Here is a 20,803-nt window from a genome sequence, read left to right on the forward strand (position 1 = left end):
GCTTCGTCCAACCTTGGCCTTGAACACCGCCAGGGATGGAGCATTCACAACTTCCCTGGGCAACCCATTCCAGTGCCTCACCACCCTAACAGGAAAGAATTTCTTCCTTATATCCAATCTAAACTTCCCCTGTTTTAAGTTTTAATCTGTTACCCCTAGTCCTGTCACTACAGTCCCTAATGAATAGTCCATCCCCAGCATCCCTATAGCCCCCCTTCAGATACTGGAAGGCTGCTATGAGGTCTATTTTATGAAAAGCGATCTATTTTATGAATGTGATTTTTGGAAATCTCAACAGAAGTAGGTAAGTGAAGACAGTTTGAGCATTATCTTCATAACCAAACCCCTTGTTTGCCTATTTTTTTAAACCCAGCCAAGTACAGTGGTGTAGAGAGTCATCACTCCAGCACACCAAAAATGCAGCATTTTTATTTTGTGCTGTGACCGATGAATAAGGATGGATTTAATTCCCTTGATCATAGAGTACTTTCCAGTATGCCATCAATAAAATTCATCCAAATAAAGCAAACTTCTAGAACCTAAATTTTCTTTGCTTGATCTTTTTTAAGACTTCTAAGACTTCATTGCTCAGCAGAGAGTATTTGTTACATTAACAAGGAAGCTGCAATTCTTAAGGGTAGAAGTTTATGAAGGTGAGAATGGGTCACAATTTTCCTTTTTCTTTTGTCAGCTGGAAGGCAACACTAAAACTTCTTTAAAACTGCCTGTATTAGTCTGAATTTTAGCAAAGATGGAAGCAATTAAAAATAGTATTTTTGGTGTTTCCATTTTAAAGTTTCAATTTATGTAAAGGATTCTACTTCACCATAGCAGTTTATGTTGCATAGCTTGGTTAATAGGCAAGAAGTTTTCCTAGTCCTCAGTTTTGGGTTGGAAGTCTTCATAGAATGATAAAAACATAAAATGGTTTGTATTGGAAAGGATCTTAATGACTGTCTTAATTCCAGCCCCCTGCAGCAGGCAGGGACACCTTCCACTAGACCAGGTTGCTCAAAGCCGTTGAACACTTCCAGGGATGAGGCAGCCACCTCTTCTCTGGGCAACTTATACCAGTGCATCACCACTGTCACAGTAAAGAATTTCTTCCTAATACCTAGTCCTTATATTTTCACAGCAAAAAGGTTTACAGCTTTCATCTAGAGCAACAGCAAAAGCTTCAGATTTTGCGGGAGCACTGGCAAGTCAGCATTATTTCTGTCGAGCGTTTGTTAAGGCTGTTTTGAGACCTGAGTACCTGGTGTGTTTTCTCAGTGTCTTAAGCTCCACAATTGACTATTCTTTGTATATGAAAAAATCATAGTGAAAAATAGCATCAGAGATTTTAGCTCTAGCACTGCTTTGAGTCTGATAGAATGTGGAAGACTCTTCTGAGATAACCACTGCCTTTACTTTAGAGGTATTTACAAGTTGCCCATATGCTGTTGTTTTTAAAGCGTCCAAGAGCTGTTTGTGGCTGCTGTGAACACTTAACTGATGATACTGCCAAAAATTTCCCAGTGGCCAGAATAACTGCACAACCCTGAAGTCTTTAGTACGAATCAGAGCAGTCTTTAACTTGCTGGTGAAACTTGTGATCTTTGTGACTTTGAAATGAAGTGGGAATATCAAGCACAGACCTTGCGTGCATGAGGTGTAAACGGTTTCTCATGTTGGCTTGTAATGGTATTTCTGGCATTTCGTCATATCAGCAGTGTCAGTAAGAGAGCCTCCTAATAGCCAGATAAACTTTAAATAGTTAGGATCTTCCAGTAATGACCTTAAAATAGTTTCTTCAGCTTGAGCTCTGCAATGAAGGTGCATGGCCATCATAAACTTAATGTTCTTATGCTGTACCAATTTGTAGGAGCAATGAGCTAGGGTTCTGCAGGTTTTCCGGTGGTTCAAGTTCAAGTATCTGATGAATGACAGTGTCATTTAGTTTTCTTGAACACGATGTTCAAGATAAGGGTTTTCAGATTTTAGGAGGAAAGTCTTATGAGTATGGCCAGTTGAGTTAGGCGTGGTAAACAAATCTCAGATTCTTTTTTTTTTTTTTTTTGTAGATAGGCGGAGAAGTGATTCCCAACTCACACTAAAGCTGAAATCCTAGTGAGTTTTACTAAAAATTGTTATGATTTATAATGAAGTAAAATAAAAACCTCCCTATTTTCAGCTTTCTTTGTTAGAGGCTACAATGCAGATTGTATGCCATAGGCAGATTCTGTTGCGTGCAACAAAAGCAAAGTTCATAAGACACAGGCTTTCTGGTAGTGGTGATTTTAATGGTGCTTTTCTCATACCAACTGTCTGATAGTCTTCAAGACAAAAATTTACATCTTGATGTCCTCTGTGTGTGTCCTTGCCTTGCTGTTATCCGTGGTAGTGCTAAAAAGGGTCACGCTGGTCTCATGTCTGTTAGGGTCTCCCCCAGACATGAATATTTATTCTTTATGCAGTATCTGTTTTTAAAACATCAGCTCAGAACCTCAACTTGTTTACAAAATAACCAAAATAACCTTCCAAAACAGATTGCTTTGAGATGCTTGTATATCACTTTTATTCATTGAAAAAAATGCTTCCTGACTTACCATTTCAATTCACAGATGATAACAGAAATCTTTCTTTATCTCATATCAGTATCTTTCAGCTTTCTGTGATGTGTGTATCTATAGATACTTCCTAGTGGAGGAGGTAAATCCCTTAACTTTCTTATAATTGCAGAGTAAAGTAAAATGTATGCATATGCTTTTTACTATTACTTTAAGCAAATCCTCGGAAGTATTTTGCAGCCTCAGCAGAGAACAGAATAGAAACAAATGGCTGAAGACATTAGATTTACTATTCTTATGTCAGCAGAGATGTTGGGGAACACTTGCAGTGAGCTGTCAGAAAGCACTGGCCATATTCTGAAGCCTTTAATATTGTGAGAGCCTTTTCAGAGGGCTTAGTCAAAACTTTATTGGGAAAATATTTATAGGAAACATGATGCTGCGTCATTACATCAAATTGGCAACGTCAGTAGACTAGATTTATAAATTGATGTGGAAAACATATCTTCTGTATAGTAAGTTGGAAAGAGGATGTAAATATTCTTAAAATCGAAAAATATGTTTAGTGCTGTTTAAAGTCCTCATTCAGTATTTGAGAGCTTTCAAGCAGTTTCTGGAAGAGGTAACACGATGCTGACTGGACGGAAGTTAATGAGATGTATTTCTGTTTTCATCGATTCATAGTATGAAGCGTTGGTTAAGCTCTCTTGAAAAGAGGAGAATTGGGCAAGCAGAAGACCAGAAATTACCGTAATTAGTTCTAGTTCTTAACAGTTAAAACAGAGGACTTGGTGCAGGTAACTTGGCAGCCTTAAAGTTGTTTTATCAATCACAAGAACATCATATCCAAATTGCTCTAGTAATGTAATATTTAAAATATTAAATATATTAAAAACAAAACTCATATGATTTATTCTCTTCACCTGGTGAAGGGTTTCAAAGCTTGGCAAAATCCTCATGATTATCATTTTAAATTGCTTGTGTTGCAGGTCTTTAGGTGAATAAAATGGCAGATACATTTGGCATCTCTTTTGAAGGCCGTTTTCCATCGTGATTTAATTTCATTTTGAAGTAACCTCACTGGCATGTGTTGTGAAGTTCACATATCTGTCCCTTCATAATACTCCTTCATGTGGGACTCCTCGCAGATTTCACAGTTGAATTCGATTTGACAGTAGATCTCATCCCATCCTTTTTGTTGACTCAAGGTGTGACTGAAGAAGCAGATCCTTTCATCACATATTCAAATGGATAGTTTCTGACTGCAAAATAAATCTGGCTTGTGCCCACTCAAAAGTTGCTGCCAAACATCTCAGACTACCAAGCCTAATGTTTAAATTAAAGTTTAAATTAACTCTTGCAATTCCAGCTTGTGGAGGAGGAGTGTTTTAAGAGCTAAAGGCCAAATTTTGATGATACAATTATGATTTGCTATAGAAAACAAACCAACTTTTTGGAGTACAGTGATATTGCTATTTCACAGAGCAACTAATGATGGCTTCTACAAAGTGTTTTGTCTTTTAATCAGTTAGCTAATATGAACTGTAGACTAAATATTTCAAATAAAAATAGTTAAAATATTTACAAGTCATTTTTTCAAGCATATATATGTATGTTGTTACACTAGCTATGAATGCAGGTTTGTAATGCTTAACTTCCTGTACAGAAATGGTGTGAAGCCCAGAATGTGTGAAGCACATTTCTCATCATATTCCCAATCAGTTGGAGGAATTTCAAAATGCCAGCCCATTATTACCAGACCAGTACTATTTCTGTAATAGGGAACTAGCAAATATTATGTCTCCTGTCAAGTTTAAAAGTAGTGCTGCATCACCCATTACCGCACCTATTAGTTCCCTTTCCACTTGGAGATATTCTAAATCAAGTGTTGTTCATCTCTTTAAACTTCATGTAAGCCTTCAAGATCATCAGTATTATCACATTTATAGTAACAGGTACAGCACTGGGAAGGATGAGTCTTGTAAACTCTCTTGAGCCTTCAAGCACTGTAAACACAGTCCAAAGAAGTTGGGTAAGATGAACATTAACAACATTAAACAACATTAAACATTAGCAGTCTCTGCTGAAGTAAGTTGTTGTTATTCCAGCCTTTTGAATTACGTATCAAATGGGAGCTTATAATTGTTAAATCAGAATAACTACTTTTCTTTCACATACAATTGCTAATCTTACATTTTCAGGTTATACTCTTGTATTAGCTCTGTACTGATCCCTCCCCCAAAAAAAACAACAACAACAAAAAAAATCCTGTTATTGTCTGAAGAGCTCCCCAAACTAATGTTAGAACTTTTTGTGAAGATGATTGCTGCTCTGCAGCATACTTGTGTTGAGTTCTGTAAATCTATTGGGATGATTTAAGGGAGGAAGCAGAGGAGCAAACTGTAGAAGAGGTTTTGTGGTGATGGGTAGTCAAGGCTGTAGTTGTTTCCCTGGCCCCCTGGTTCTCCATCACCGCCTTCATCTTATCCCTTTCTCTTTTGACTTGGAAACCAAGAAAACTTTCTGCTAATTAAATATTAGCAAAACTTTATTAATCTGAACTCCCAAAAATAGTTTACAGACTCTTTAGTGTCCCTGATACCCTGTTCTGACTATTACTTATTACCATGTGTACCACTTCATAGATCAATTAGAAACATATAGACCAAACTGTGTGTTGCAATTGCTGTTCAGAATGTACTGGGGATCAGGAGATTGGTTAGTGAAATTTCCCTGGAAATTTGTTGTTTGAGCACTGTGCTCCAAAAGGGGGGTGGATGCTGCCACGCCAAGGTAGTCGTGGCTCTTTGTGGGTTTGAGTTAACCATGAATGTGATACACAAATGTTTTTCATCACTCAAAAAAAACCCCCAAAATTATATATCTAAATGGCGAAAATTTTTTCAATATATGTTAAGATCTTCAAAGATGCAGACTGAGGATGGCTAGGAGTATAGATACAAGGTATTTATAACAGTCTTAGACTGTGTCATGGAAAAAGGTGAAAGGAAAATTCTAAGGATTAACTTCTGCTTTCTGTAGCTGAAAAAAACCCAAATGTAGTTTATAGCAAGAAATGATGAAGGTCATTAGTGCCTAGTTAAAATAATAATTTAAATACTGAGTTTTAAAAGTGCATAGTCTGCATATGTATTAACAACTTTTTCATGAGGATTTATAGCAACAGTGTTTACTTAATGTGCAGATTTTACAGCACGTTACTTTCTAAATATGTGAACTCCAAAAGGAGCCATTACCGTCGCTTGTGTCAGGGTGTCTCTGGATTAATAGCCGTGGGACATTTTTAAACTGTGACTTTCAATTCCTGCTGTTATATTTCGGGGTTGAAAGCACAGATGTAAGAACTGAACCTGGTGATCCTTGCAGTGTGCTTTTTAGTTAAGATCAAAACAATTCTTTAAAAATTATATTGTTTGCAGTTCTAAGTGCATCATCCCAAGTGCCACTGAACCTTCTCACCTATATGGGATACGTGCCTGCCCTGATGTGTGTTTTGAGGAGCATAATTCTGAGAATGAGGGAAGAAAAGAATAAAATTGCGTATTTCAAAGTGTATTACAAGGAGCTGATTTTTCAATATTAATGTTAAAGAGTCCATAGAAGAATAACTTAGCAGTGCTTCAAGCAAATACTTTAAATAAGAAGGATAAATAAGTCTCATACTAAAAGAGATTTTGAGGCACAGTTCCCACATGGGGGAATCCTCGCCTGAGATCACTAGGACTTCTGCCATTTTCTCCCATTCACTCTATTTTTTATTTCTGGCTGGGAATTTGCTTGTTAGTGTAACAAAGATAGTCTTTGCAAACTGATATGTAGATCATAGGCACAGTAAAATTACTTAGTGACACGAAAGGCAAACATCACAGTCACTGTCTAGAGTATTTCAGTGTAGACAGTGGTTAGCATCCTTGATGCCTGCAGGTAATACTAGGTTTTAGTGTTCTGTAGGTGTTTGCAACTCTCAGGTTGTGTGGATGGGGCAGACTGTGGTTTATGGGTGCCACCAGTAAATTAATATTAGTGCTGATGCAGACATCCAGATAAAGGTGAACAATTTTGGTTTACCACATTCTCAAAAGGAGTAGAGAATGTCTTACTTTTTCCAGTTAATTTATATAAAAGATAAACTAAGCGGCATTCTCACTTTGTGCACTTACACAGTTTAGTAATGACAAACCTCAGAGCCGGTACTTTTGGGTGATCTAAATGGGAGTTAAATTTTGGTCAAACATTAAAATGTGATTATGTTTTAAGGTATAGCTCTGAGGTTTCGGTGAGTCATTGCCATGAGTGGGAGGGTAATGCAGCCTGTTTCAGTCTAAGCCTCTGTGTGTGTATATGCCACATCAGATGAGGCTGGAGGGAGAAGGGACACAGCAGGAAAGGTAAAGACCTTTCAATAGTCCTTTGGAAAATTCCATTTTATCGGAATCTGGAACATTAAAAACTTTCGCCTGTATTAGGTATTATGGTGTGTTTATCTGAAATTCTCAAAGGTGATAAGTACGTTTACGTTCACAATGCATACCTGATCGGTTCTGTAGTTGTTTGAGTTACAAGATACTGAACCACATGTGCTCTGGATACGGTGGTGGAATAAATTTCTCATACGTGTGGGACTGTGACCGTTAAAACAATCATTACTGAAACCATATACCTTATTTCCTGTAACTAATAGCAGCTCTCTACCTATGGAATATATTAACAGTTATTCCTTTGGTTTTGGATTGTTATTCAACTATTTTGTTGGACAGATATTTAAGCATAATCTGTAATTTATGTTGTCTGAATACGTCAGTGAACAGAGCTAATTATGGCTTTCTGCTTCAAGCTGGGCTGATGTTTGCGAAACCATATTTCTGTTTATAAGACAGAGTGAATATGTATTCTTTAATAAATCATGGAAAATGATGAGTTTTCTCTTACCTAGGTTGATTAACAAAAATACTCTAGCTGGTGTTCACCTAGAGTTTAAAAAGAAGCCATGGTTTCTGTGGCTAGTTTAACAGCTGATGCTTCCGTGCCATTAAAGTAAATATTAATTTATTATTCTGTATAGTACTCAGAATTTCTTTTAAAGGAAGATTATTGGGTCAGACAGCAGTGGCCCATTTGTTGTTTTTTTGCAACGTGCTCACTGTGAGGTAGAACTGAAGTCCTGGATGAATATCACTGTGAGTTGCTTTGTGACAGCACCTAACGACCTGCCTAAATTTCTTGGTACCTCACTATACCTTCTATTAATCATGTAATTTTTGACACTGTTACCAGTTTGGAGGATTTTTTAAATTTCAGGTAGTTTCTAGTTAATAAATATCCTGAAGAATGCGCTGCTACTTAAGGTATAGGTAGGGTAAAAGGTTTTCAGAGTGGAGGGTGCTGCAGCCCTGTGGATGGGGTTGAGCTGTTAGAGGAGCACCCAGGATTGCTGGCTCTAGAGAGGAAGCACTGGAATGAGACAGGGGAAGCATTTCTGGTTTTCTAATATTTGTTGTTTTCTTTGAAATGGGGAAAAGGATACCTGGAGTGATTTATATTTAATTGAGGACTGCATTTCATCAGATAAGGTGAACGTTCTCAGGCCATTTATCAGCTGTGTCTTTTCGAGACCTCTGAGGAGTATATGGTACATATTTACCTTCACTTGGCTAGGTCAAGCAAAAATAATAGATGTTATTTTTGTATGTGAACAAAACTGGAACTCATGTGGGTGAAATATGAGGCAAATGACTGTCTCCTACCTCCTCTGTGCCTTTTTAAATATAAGAAATTATTAGTTATATATGATTTCCTTTGCATTATCAGTGTATCTTCTTAAAACAGAAGATTTATTTTTTCATTGCTCCAGCTTAGTCAACCCCTGAAGTCAACATGACATATATTGTGCTGCCATTATTCTTTAGTAGTTTCATATGTAGGTAGCATCTTGTAAAAACACAAAACAAGAACAAAATATGCCATGTACTGTTCCTTAGATAACACGTTTCTAAATTGAATTTGTTGTCTATTGCTAGTAATGTATACAGATCATACTGCACTAGAATCCTGTAAGTGCTAGTGAGGTTTTTAGTGTACAGTTTGGGGTTTTGGGGAGTGAGGGTTTTGTAAGAAAGCCTTTGAGCTTCAGATCATCTCTTAAAAATGCATCACTGCTGGTTTTCACCCTCATGTGCTGCTGCTGTGGGGTCTATGAGTGTTACTGTAAAGAATTACATAGCAAGAGTGATCTAAGACCCACTCCACGGTGCATCCATAATTTCAACCCAGTTTCCCAGTGTAAATAGCCAAAGGGAGTTTATTGTAGGATAATACTTGTGTAATATTTGCATAATGCTTTTTCATTAATAGAACTACAGGTAGGATAAATGCAGAATCACCTAAACGTCAGGATCTTTAAGCAAGAAGGAAACCTGAGAACTGAAAAAAATCTCTCACTGTCAGGACAAACAGTCATTCTTTGTCCCCGTAAGGGTTGTGCACTGAAAAATGTTGCAAAATAAAACTGAAGAGCACATTGTTGATTCAGCTAAACCTAGTGATAAAACTGGTTTCAGAACTAGTCTGATGAAGTGCAATTTGATCAGATATTTCATGAACGAATTACTTTATTACTGATAGCGCTAGTGATTTGAAAATTAACTGCAACTCATTCTGTGTGTGAGTGACTGACTCAGTGGCATTTACCAGCTTTTCACGTACCTCTTTTTCAGGGGCTGAATTTGCAAAATGCTTCCCTCTAGTCCTTTAAGTTAAATTTTCAGTGACATTTGATGACAAGCATAGCATGATTAATTACAAATTGTTCTTTAGGTGAATAGTGCAGGTTCTAAAACACAGCTTGTGTTTTTATAACAGTTATTACCGTGCAGGCTCCTAAAGGGCCTTGGAGCAGAGAGTATGATTTTGGTTGCATCATTGTAAATTCAGAAAACGTCAGTGATCTCAAAAGTGCGATTTTTGAAATTAGGTCAGTGGAATAGAGATCAAAATCTGTTTTGCTACCTGAAAAGAAGCAAGCTCCAAACTGGAGTGAAGTCTCTGCTTCAGAAGGCTATCGGTTTTCTTTTTTTTTTGACAAATATGTTCCTTTCAAATAAATTATATTTGAAACAGTATGGGGGAGTGAATAATAGAGCAAATTATAACCTAAATCCAGGCTGGATTATGGCATGAAAGTAAGAGCACAGAATACTTTGCTGATTGATTTGTAATGGAGATTTGCATCACCGTTTTACATAGCGCCATGATGGGCCAATGACTGAAAGCTGTCTAGAGCTTTCTTACATTTTGTCTCCCAATTAAATTTATTCGGTGTTCGGATTTGTCTTGCTGACTAGTTGATATTTTGATAGCTACTGTGCACTTGTAAGGTTTTTTTGTTTTGGCTGTTTTCTACCCTCTGATTAGAGCATCCATAATTGTTTTTTAACCCGAACTTGACGCTGAAACAGAACAGATAACATTAATGGAGAGTCCTGCCTTGCTGGGTTATGTTGAAAAGGAAGTCATCAGCGAGGTAGTCGTGGATGGTGAATACCTGTCAGGGTTTTGTTTTCAGCTATTGTATGTGATGGGTTTGTTCAAAGTATATGAAAAGCAGCTTTTCAGTACCCCAAGTTTGTGACTCATGAAAGAAATGAGCAATAGTCACAGGCTTTTCATCTTTCCCTTCACTTTAGGCAGCATTTTTTGCATCCTGTTTGTGAGCAGCTCTGGTTTCTCATCTGAGAGCTTCCTTAAGCCTGCGACACTGTTGTCTTCCAGCCATTTTGGATCATTAAAAAAAAACCCCACATGGTTTACACATCCTGTAGGTTCCTAGTATGTAGCTTGGGAAGTGATCCCAGATCCCAGCGATGCAGGAGAGAGTCCTGGGGGGATGCTGAGACTGCATTTCCCCATGTTGGTCTCTGCCTTCAATTCACCCAGATTACCATTATTAACTACTGTTGGGGCTGGAGTGTGTTTGGATTGTTCTATAGTTTTATCTACCACCAGGAAGAGCGGGGGGAACCTATGTAAAAATGAGTAAACTACTTCCTAACCTATGAAAGAATTTTATGTATTTGAGAGTGAGTGTGTAAAGTAAAGCTGCTTTTAAGTATCATGATTGAAACCAACAATAAATTCAAAATACAGTATTTTTTTTAAGTCCTGGACATTTTGATTGATTTGAAAATTGCAAATGGTATCTTTCAATGGCTGAAACTAATAGGTGTGGTAATTTTGTCATCATGATTTCTAGGTAGCCTTTTCTGAAGCAAACTTAATATGAAGGATCAATTTTACATCAAAAATAAAGGCACTGTAAGGCCTTGCAATATGTTTCTATTTTTTCTTTTCAATATAAATTTTTTAGTTAAAAAAAAACATTTCTCTGTTGTAATTTTCAGAATCCAGACGTTTTGGAAGCACTTGAAAAATGTGTGTTCTTCTAATTGAAGCCTTTTATGGTGGTTCCCACAAACAGCTGATGGATCTTCTCCAGGAGGAGCTACAAGAAGACTGTGTCCTCTGTACACTCCCTGCCAAGAAGTGGCACTGGAGAGCACGGACTGCTGCTCTCTATTTCATGCAAACAGTGCCAATGAGTCCTAATTACAGGTAACCCAGGAATTTGATATTTTCTAAACTCAAATTAGAGTGGCCTTCAGCCAACTCTCTTGAGTTGAATCTTCAGTTGTGTGCATGCAGGTGAATATATGCAAGCAAATGGTGGCTTGAAGTGGACAGCACAAGGTTTTGTTCTTGCATTTTTTCTTGGGGTATAATTGGGAAATTACTGCCGTTTTTTAAAGTTTCTTAGACTATTCTGTTATGCATCGGTAGCCCTTGAGAGTCTCTAAGTCAAAGTACATTTATACCTTTTTGTGTATACATGTATATGTACATCTTATTTTAAAATTATAAAGTGGATTCAGTGAAACTGAAAGTTTTAAACTGTGAATATTGAAAGGTTTAATCTGTGCTTCACAGATTCGGTTGAAAGGTGGCACGGATGTGAACACTGCATGCTTTCTCACTTGCCCTCCGACGTATCTATTAGCAGTCTGATTTATCAGTGCATACCACTCAGGCTGACCTGTAGGATTAAGGGAGCAGGTTTATCTTAATGATGGTATGGTTCTGTAATATTCCAGCAACTGTGGATGTCAATTATGCACGTATGTAAGTGGCAAATTTCTATCAGCTAGAACCTGGACTGATAAAAACAGACTATTTAGGTCAAGAGATAGCAATCATGTAGTGAGAATCAGTCACTCCAGAACCAAGCTGTCTTTAAACCCAGCAATTTTACTTGTCCTGCCTCATCAGTTGAGATGTGGTAAGATGATTTTCTTGAGCAGCGACGTCATGTGGTACAGCATGTGCTTCACTCAGGGCATGCAGCAGAACATTGCAGCATGCACAGTAAACGAGCACTTTGTTGACTTTGCACCTTCATGGAGAGAGCCAGTTCCTGCACAGAGATGTTTTAGCACAAGGAGCTGCTTTTCAGCAACAGAATGAAACTTCAGCAGGACCCTGAGCACACCTAAATGCTGTGCTAATTAGTTGCAAGTCAGAACTGGGTCTGGTATTTGTTACCAGGAGCGGGCAGGCGTAGTTGGCTGGAGAGGAATATGATTTTTCAGGAGTAGATCTTGTGCTGTAGAGGGCTGCATTTGAACAGTGTGACCCAACACAGTGTTTAATCCATTTTGGAATGCATACTATATAAATGTACACCTTTTCTGTTCCTGTTTCTGGCTTGTATTTAAAATAAGCTACCATCCCAAGCCAAATGTTATATTTAATTTTCCCTGCTTTGTCTTCTTTGAGGCATTTAGCGTTGGTTTCCTGTTGCTTTCCTTTTGCAACAGTTTTGTTTTGGAGGAGTGTATATGACAAACTGTTATGTAAATTTGTCTTGTATCGCAACCACATCCTCCAACGCATCACAATGTTATCTGTGTTCCTTCAAGGTCAGCAGCCCAAGCTGTCCAGCACTAACTGCATTAAAGTAATCAGACATCTCTCATAGATGTACACTTCATTAGTTTAACTTATAGTTACATTGACCTAAGATAACTTAACTCCAATTTGTCAAGTAACCCACATCTTGGGGGAAGGGGGAAGGAATGATGACAAAAAAAACCCAACCAAAAACCCACAAAAAACCCCAACAACCCAGCAAAAATACCTCAACCCAGCAGCCTGGAAACTCATTTGAAGTTAATAAACTTGCAATCTGTCATAGACTTATGTGCAAATATAACCTTTACTGACAGCAAGTAAATCTGATCTAACCAATAGAGCATCTTAAAGAGAAGAAAGCTTTTTCTTTGCTGTTGCTGTTTAGGGTTTGATCAGACAGAATCAAATAGTCAAAGTTGACTAAGATGCGATGTCTAAAAAAGAGTATGTACCTTGTGCTCACAGGCAGGATAAAATTTTAGGAACAAGGGCTGATATGGCTGATAAGAGGAAAACTGATTAGAGGTACCTTCTACTTTACTTGCACATTTTTAATGTTTGTTTTGTAATTGAATGTTTCCAGTATTTTATTAAAATGCAGCAGACTGCAACCTTGTAAGACTGACTACTATCTCCTATTAGAAACAACATTGATTAAAATTAACATTGATTCTTTTATTTCTAGCTTGCTAGTAACCACTGAAGATGTGCTTCCCAGGTAGTAGTTTGCTAAGAAAAAATTGTTGTAAACTGGTAGGAGTGTGTTTTGAATAATGCATTTAAATATTTCAACCTTCTTGTGAGGTCGTGGGAAATATCAAATTTGCATTATTTATAATATTTACGTTATTTATAGGATAAAAATTTTCTTTTACATGTGATTTTCATAAATGGGACGTTTCATAAATAGCTTGTTTCTGTTTGTGCATTTAATAATACAGAAAGGACACAAATATTTTGAGGGCAAACACTTGGTAATGGAGCTGCATTACTGAATTTTTATTTTCAAACCGTACTTTATTTCAAAATGCTGGCATGTAGAGAAGTAATATTGATGCTAGTAAGTCTGATACTGCTATACATCCATACAGTGGTAGTATATGTAAGTTTTAAAAGATCTTTTATACATATAAACTGGTTATGGGAAAGAAACAGGTTTGTTTAGTTGTCAGATGATGTTCAGTGAGTTAAGGGACAATCTTAAAAAGTGCTTTTGAAGCAGAGTATGCAGCGCAGGATCATAGATATTAAATTCAGATACTCTGCAGTGACTAGGGAGTTTATGTGAAGAACTTGCAAATATTTTTATCGGAGAATAGACATGTACTCCCTTGAGCAAGAATTAAAGCTGAATTAGTAACGAGCATTGCATCTGATGTTACTTTTGTGAACTGTGTGGCCGATATTTTGGTGTGCAATAGGATGATGTTCCTATGCAAGAATAAGAGGATCTATCCAGAACTGTCTTAAGGGAAATGTCCTCACCCTTTAAGGGGAACACATGTAGCTATTATGGAAGGTATCAGACACTTGGTATTTTATCTGCAGTGCTGTATAGATTTATATTAGTTCCCCATTGCAAAGGCTGTGCTGTGTGTTTCTCTAGAAAATTGTCGCTTTTCCGTTTTCATGGATTCATTGTGCAGTCTGTTGTTAAACCAGCTCACGTCTTCATTCATCTTCTCAAAGGACAGGAGCCCTGATGAATGGGGAAGATCAGGCATGCAGCAAGTCCTCCAACTTGGAAGGCCATAGGGAGAGTTTTTAAAGGCAGCTTACTTGTCTAGTAAACTTGAAATGGTGTAATATATTGAGGTACAGCAGTCACAGAGCTGAGCATTTTTGAGAGCTTTCTTAATTGCTATGCAGAGACACATGATTTTTCTTTAATTGGAAAGAAGGTTTCTGTCTGGACATTGTATTAGTCCAAGGATTTTCATCCTTGGGGGTGGCAGTTGCCAAATCACAGTGTTTGGAATGTGCTGAAAAAGGGCAGAATTACTGTGCTTTCTCTAAACAAGTTTTTCAACAATCATGCAGTTTTGCTAGCAGTTAATGGAATATTATCATTTTCATTCAGTAAATTAGGAAGGTCCAGCAGGAAGATGTGACCTCCTCAGGCTGCTGGCAGTCTGCAGAGCTGCTGCGTTGTCTGCTTTGTCTCCCAATTTGCTTCAGACAGCTTAAACTCTTTGATAAATGTAGATGTCTGATCTTGTCTGAAGTTGTTTTGCGTAGCACACAGTGACTATTCCGTAATTCTGGAAAACATATAACAAAAAAATTTACTTACTTTTCTTCATAATTCAATGGAATTTCTCAAATTTGAAAATAGCATTGAAAAATTTAAAGGGGGGGGGAAGGTTGCTTTTATTTTTTTTTTTCTGTAATTCTTTATTACTATGAACAATCTTTAACATTTCAAGTAATAGATCAGTTGTTACGACACACCAGATGAAAGTATTTTATATTTTAGGGGCTGTACTCTACAGTAAGTAATTCAAACTCAAAAAAGTTAGTACTATGAGACATATCAGCAAAGCAGAGAGACTAAATACAGTGTAGCTTCCAGTTTGTTTTAATAGCACTACTAGATTATTTTAAATACATATATATAAATATAAATATATATATGAGAATATTATGTGTAACAATCAGTATTGCCCCCCAGGTAGCTGTTCATATGAATGAAGATTTTATTTGTAACAGACTCTAGCCCTGAAATACCCCTAGGGTAAATGTTAGCATATATATACCCCTTGATATTTGACAACTATATTTTAAAGACAAACTCTATGCTTTTTACATTTTACAAAAGAGAAAACAAATCATTGTTTTTAATTAATAGAGATCTGAAAAAAAACCCAACAAACCCAACCCAGCCTGGGGGGTGTGATGTTCAGCAATATATAGCAATATATAGCGTATTCCAACAGTATATAATGTAGATGTCTTGGTTTGTGTGTGGTTTTTTGTCTTGTTTTTTTTTTTTGGTACGTGTGTGTGTTTGTTTTTTTTTGGTGGGTTTTTTTATTATTATTTGTTATTTAAATAACCTGTGAAGACTACTGGATTTAGGATTGTTTCAGATCTGACGCTTTTGTTCTGTTCTGTGAGAAGAAAACACGTTACTATAGAGTGAATTCTTTACTACCTGGTGGACCGGTGTCGCCTAAATGTACTCTTTAAAATAACGATCATGGAAATTTTATTCCAGTGAGTAGTTCAGTCCCACGGAAAACATAACACAGCTTGCGTGTGTGAGCATCCAGAAGCTGGAGTGCTTACTGCTTTCTAGATATTTTATTAAAAAAAAAAAAAACAACCCAACCCTGACAGTAATGTATCCTGGAGAAGATGTCTGAATAAAGATGTGAATTGAAGCAAGGCAAGGCAAATTTCAGCCGTTTCATTAAAGATGGATAATACATAGATGCCCGTTCATGCTGGGAACCTTTCTGTGTTTTTATACCTTTATGTCAAATACTGGAAGTGCATCTTTATATAATCATTGTAGGAAGTGCAGTAATTTTCCCTCTGTTAGAGGCCTTCCCAGCATTTGACCATAATAACATTCAGGTAAGAATAAATAAATAGGATGTGTGAGTAGTACAGTAGTTAAAGATAACCATGTACCTGCAAGTTAAGCAAACAAACAAAAAAGTTTACCTGATTTTTTCTTTCCCCACCCCTTTTTTATGGTATTTCCTTCTGTATATAGATGAAGTAAACTTGAATCTCATTTATAGCATAGACTGCTAAGGCTGCGTATTTTGGTCTGATTGTTCATGTAAGCAAAGCAAGTATGTGTCCATATGGAATGGCATGAAGCTCTACCGCTTACCAAGACAACGCCCTCCACTTCTGTAGTCCTGGATAATAAAGTATCTCCCAGCCTGAATAATAGGTATGACGCAGAATCATAGAATGGTTTGGGTTGGAAATGACCTTAAAGATCACTGAGTTCCAACCCCCTGCCATGGGCAGGGACACCTTCCACTATATCAGGTTGCTCCAAGCTCTGTCCAGCCTGGCCTTTAACACTCCAGGGATGGGGCAGCCACAGCTTCTCTGGGCAACCTCTGCCAGTGCCTCACCACACTCAGGGTGAAGAACTTGATCCTAATATCTAATCTAAATCTACCCTCTGTCAGTTTAAAGCCATTCCCTGTTTTCCTATACCTACATGCCCTTGTAAAAAGTCCCTCTCCACCTTTCTTGCAGGCGCCCTTAAAGTACTGGAAGGCTGCTCTCTGGTCTCCCTAGAGCCTTGTTTTTTCCTGAGACACTCTTGCTGGTGAGAGGTCATCTGATGCTGACAGTACTTAATGTGGAATTGCATACGTAAAACTGGGTTTTGTGATTTTGATTAATATTGCCCAAAATCTGTTCTAGGAACTTCTGAAAATGTTATAATTCAAAGTGAACTTCTGAAGAAGAGCCTGTTATCAAGTGTGTTTGAGAATGAGCCCTAATATAAACCAATGCTTCGTGAAAGTTAACAAAAGAAAAAAAGCTGATTTTTTGTGTTAATTGGGAAGATAGTGTAAATAAATGTAAATAATTAAGTAGTTGGTAAATTAATCCAGTAAAAAAAATGAAGTAATATGGTAAAAAATTAAGTAAGGTCTAAGGGCAAAGTAACTTCCTATTGAGGATAACAGTACTGCTGTGGTTTTTCTGCTACAATTGCACTGCTAAAATTTACTTTTCAGTATGACAAAGAAGGAGCTGCCTGAAGATTTTCACAAAGCTTGTGAAGGAGGTGGGATATCCTTTGTCAGGCAGATTAATTATCTTGTACTGCACTACAGAGGGGCCAGAAACAGTGTTTGGTGCTCAAAGTCCTTGTGCAGTACTGTAATTTAAGAACAAATCTTTTTACTCTTAGTTCTGGCTATGAAAAAGTTTTGGGGGGGGGGGGGGGGGAGTAGGGAGAGAAGGAGAGGAAATCCAATATCAACAACAAAAAAAGCTTTTAAGGAATAGGAAAAATAATTTCCTCAGTAAACTACCTGAAATTTATTCAGGCAGACAGCAATGTGATCTTAAACATTCACTTCACATTAATCAACTTTGCCTCAGATAAAATGTTGGCAGATGGTAGCTATTAATTTTAAAAGTGACAGGTTTTCTTTACGTTTTTTTGTGTGGAAACCCCCACATGCACTCTTCTCTTCAAAAACTTTGGTTGTTTAATTTGTCCAACATGCTTTTTTTTATTTATTTTTTTTTTAATTTTAAATACAGTCCTATTATTATGCAATTTCACAATTTCGATAGTCAAAAGAGGCTTTAGATTAATATAAATGCAGCCTGCTTTCTTTGAAGTCAGTGGAAAAATATATATATAGGATCTCAAATTTGGCAGAAATAAGATGGGAATGCTGGACACGATGCACAGAGAGGTGCAGGAATGGGAAGGACACTGGTTGGGACTGCTGGGTGATCTTTAGAAAGTGCTAATGCAAAATGGCAGTTGTCTGTTTGATGTGTAAAAGATTTGCCGAAATTCCAGAAAAATACTCTAATGAGACAAGGGAAGAACAGTCTGTTTTTTCAAACCCTAGCATGTGTTTTCCTTTATGTTCTCAAATGCTGGGTAAAATCTTTATTTTTCTTTCTAAAATGATTTTTATGAATCACCTGGAGAATTGATATTTACATTGCTGGCAGTAAAATGTAATGAAATTGTGCATTATGACTCAGTATTTCTACAGTTAGGATTTTAATGACGATTTTATCTGTCCTTTTAAATTGTTGCTGTGTATATATTTCTAGATTACTTATGGATTACATTTCTATTTTCAAATAAAAACATATACAGTACTATATTATAAAGAACATGATACTTTCTACAATTCATTGTCATTCTAGTCCATAATACTAATTTGATTTTCCAGAGGGAAAGAAACAAAGCTTTTGGTTTGCATCTAATAAAGAGAAAAATCTGGATTTATTTTTTTTTTTTGTTTTCTGTGCCATTTTTTCCCTAATCTATTTTTTTGTTTAACTTAAGAAATAAATAATACAAATTTTATCAGATACATAGTTTGCACACGATTTGGATTTATAGCTTCGTATTCCAGTGTTTAAATAACTAGCATGCTTTACGAGTATGCACAGCTTGGCTAGGTTTTGTGAATTGATACACAGTGAAAAATTTTATGTTATGCAAACTGTTTTTAGGAAAACAGTTTTGGGAGGCCAACCTTAACAGTGTTTTTCAATTTTTGTTATTTTATTTTTTGCAAGCATTAACCTGACCCAAATACATTGAAGTTTGAAAGTGTTGGTTCGGATAGCTGCGTTCATCTCAGTTGCCAATCTGCTACAGACCAAGGATTCAGTTACCTACTGACGTTTAGTTACCTAGTGCATCCTGAGTGCTTATACCCAAGAGCTTGGCATACTGCTCACCTGTTTTCATGCCCACTCGCACCGTAACTGCTCATCTTGCTTCTGTTGACTACAGTTGCCATGAGCACTGGGTAGGAGCTTTCTCTGATGACTTCAGGTGGTACAGGCTGGAAGTTTGGAAGTTCAACTGCCCAAAGGTGTTTTCTAGTTTTATCTTATCTGGGATTACAGCTGTATACAGATCTATAATGTGCAAGTAACCATGTTGGCAGGAGATACTTCTTAACAGGTGGCACAACTTGATAGGGTTGTGGATAGGTGGTAGAGTGAAGTAGTGCTCCTGGTCCAATGTCCCTACAGTGTGTGATTTCACAGGGTTTTGCTTCAGACAGGGTGTACCCTGGTTCTTAAGGACTGAATGTCCATAAAATGAGGCTGGAGTCCATTAAATGCTCTCCAGGAGTATCACCTCCTGGTGTATTTCACCTGTATTTGCTGTGAAGGGATCCAGTTCATAATCTTGGAGACCACACTGATGTGAGCTGAGGCAGACTAGGTGAGGGTGGTTGTAAAATGGGTGATTGCTTCATAAACACTGTTCTGTATCAAACTGAAATATTAATCTAAATTGACCCATAAAATACTTCATTTTGTGGATTACGATGTCATTCCCTAAACATGCAACATATACCTAAGCTGCAGTTTGATTACAGTCTATATGTCAAATTATGGTGCAATGGAATGCATTTATTCTAAAATGGACTTCTGACTCCCCCAAAGCACACTTTGATCAATTTGTTTCCTCCTCCTCTTCTCTCTTACACTACTCAGCCCAAGTATCTTGGGAATGATACCTGTTACTGGTATGCTTTGAATCATTATGATGATTAATTACCCACCCTTCAAAAAAAATACTGTGAATCTATGTAAATGATGTCTATTCATTTGAATATCTTTGACAAATACAAAGCAACTGAAAAGCTTTTTCTTCTCTGTTGTTGTTGTTCATTCCATAATGAAGATTTTTGCAGTCTCCTTACTCCCTTGGATAGTATTTTCCCTTTCTTGCCTTTGTCCTTTGTCCCTGTCTTTTCCTCCTTTCCTCCTGCACATATACTCTAATGGTCCAGTGGACACAGTCATTTTAAAGAATGCTTTCCATTTCAGAGCACTCTTTTTTTTTTTCATTGTTTATATTTATAACCTTGCCAACTTTTTCATAATTTTTTGTTTTAGCTCTCTTAATTTCCGTTTTACTTGTTACATGCTGGAGCTTATATTTGTGTCTAATAGCAACTTGAAGAAAGAAAGAAACAGCAGTGGACGCAACATCAGAAGCAAATATGTGATTTTCTTTTTACAGAAGAATTACTGAAAGGATTTATACCCGTTAACAGTACTGTTTCTAAAAATTACAATGAGGAAAGTTGTATCTGGAGTGAGCCTACTGATTCTCTCGCAATAATCTTACCTGATATAACCACTTAAATTGTTTAAACTAATGATTTATCAAGTGGATTTAAAAATAAGTGAAAAGTATTAGAAGCAAACCAGTAGAAATTTTTTCAACTTTATTCGTTGTTGCAGCTAAGTGGTATTCCTGTGAGTTTTTGTTAACTTGTGTTTTATTTAAGATTGATAATATTTTTTAACGTAACATATTCTGCATATGATGATGATGTGTGTCTATTTGGAATATGGAAAAATCTTCTTGGAATCAATAATAAGAAATTTTTGAGTGCATATAATGATATGTATGTTATATATGGAAGAATTAAAAAAATGAAGAGGAGTAATCTGCTATTTTTTATTTATGTAAGAGAATATCCCATTTTTAATTAAAGATGGAATTTAAGAATGATAAATGGGACCATTATCTAGTAACAGTTAGTTTGCAGGCATTTTTTTCCTGC

The 20,803-nt window shown here is 36.8% G+C and overlaps 1 protein-coding gene across 18 annotated transcripts in view; it reads left to right on the forward strand.

The window, feature by feature from the left end:
• Positions 1 to 20,803, forward strand: part of GTDC1 (glycosyltransferase like domain containing 1) — a 338,529-nt gene that overhangs the window by 50,665 nt on the left and 267,061 nt on the right. For 15 of the 18 annotated variants that reach the window (XR_010610816.1, XR_010610817.1, XM_065671262.1 and 12 more), the window contains one exon: positions 10,967 to 11,177. Coding sequence is in view for 16 of the 18 variants with exons in the window: in XM_065671262.1 (XP_065527334.1) it covers positions 10,996 to 11,177 (182 nt within the window). In the remaining 2 variants the exon portion in view is untranslated. Of the gene's footprint in view, positions 1 to 10,966; positions 11,178 to 20,803 lie in introns of those variants that run through there. The other 3 variants (XM_065671258.1, XM_065671259.1, XM_065671260.1) reach the window with 1 other exon arrangement.

The sequence above is a fragment of the Lathamus discolor genome, chromosome 3, assembly GCF_037157495.1.
Source record: "Lathamus discolor isolate bLatDis1 chromosome 3, bLatDis1.hap1, whole genome shotgun sequence".
Lineage (NCBI taxonomy): Eukaryota > Metazoa > Chordata > Aves > Psittaciformes > Psittacidae > Lathamus > Lathamus discolor.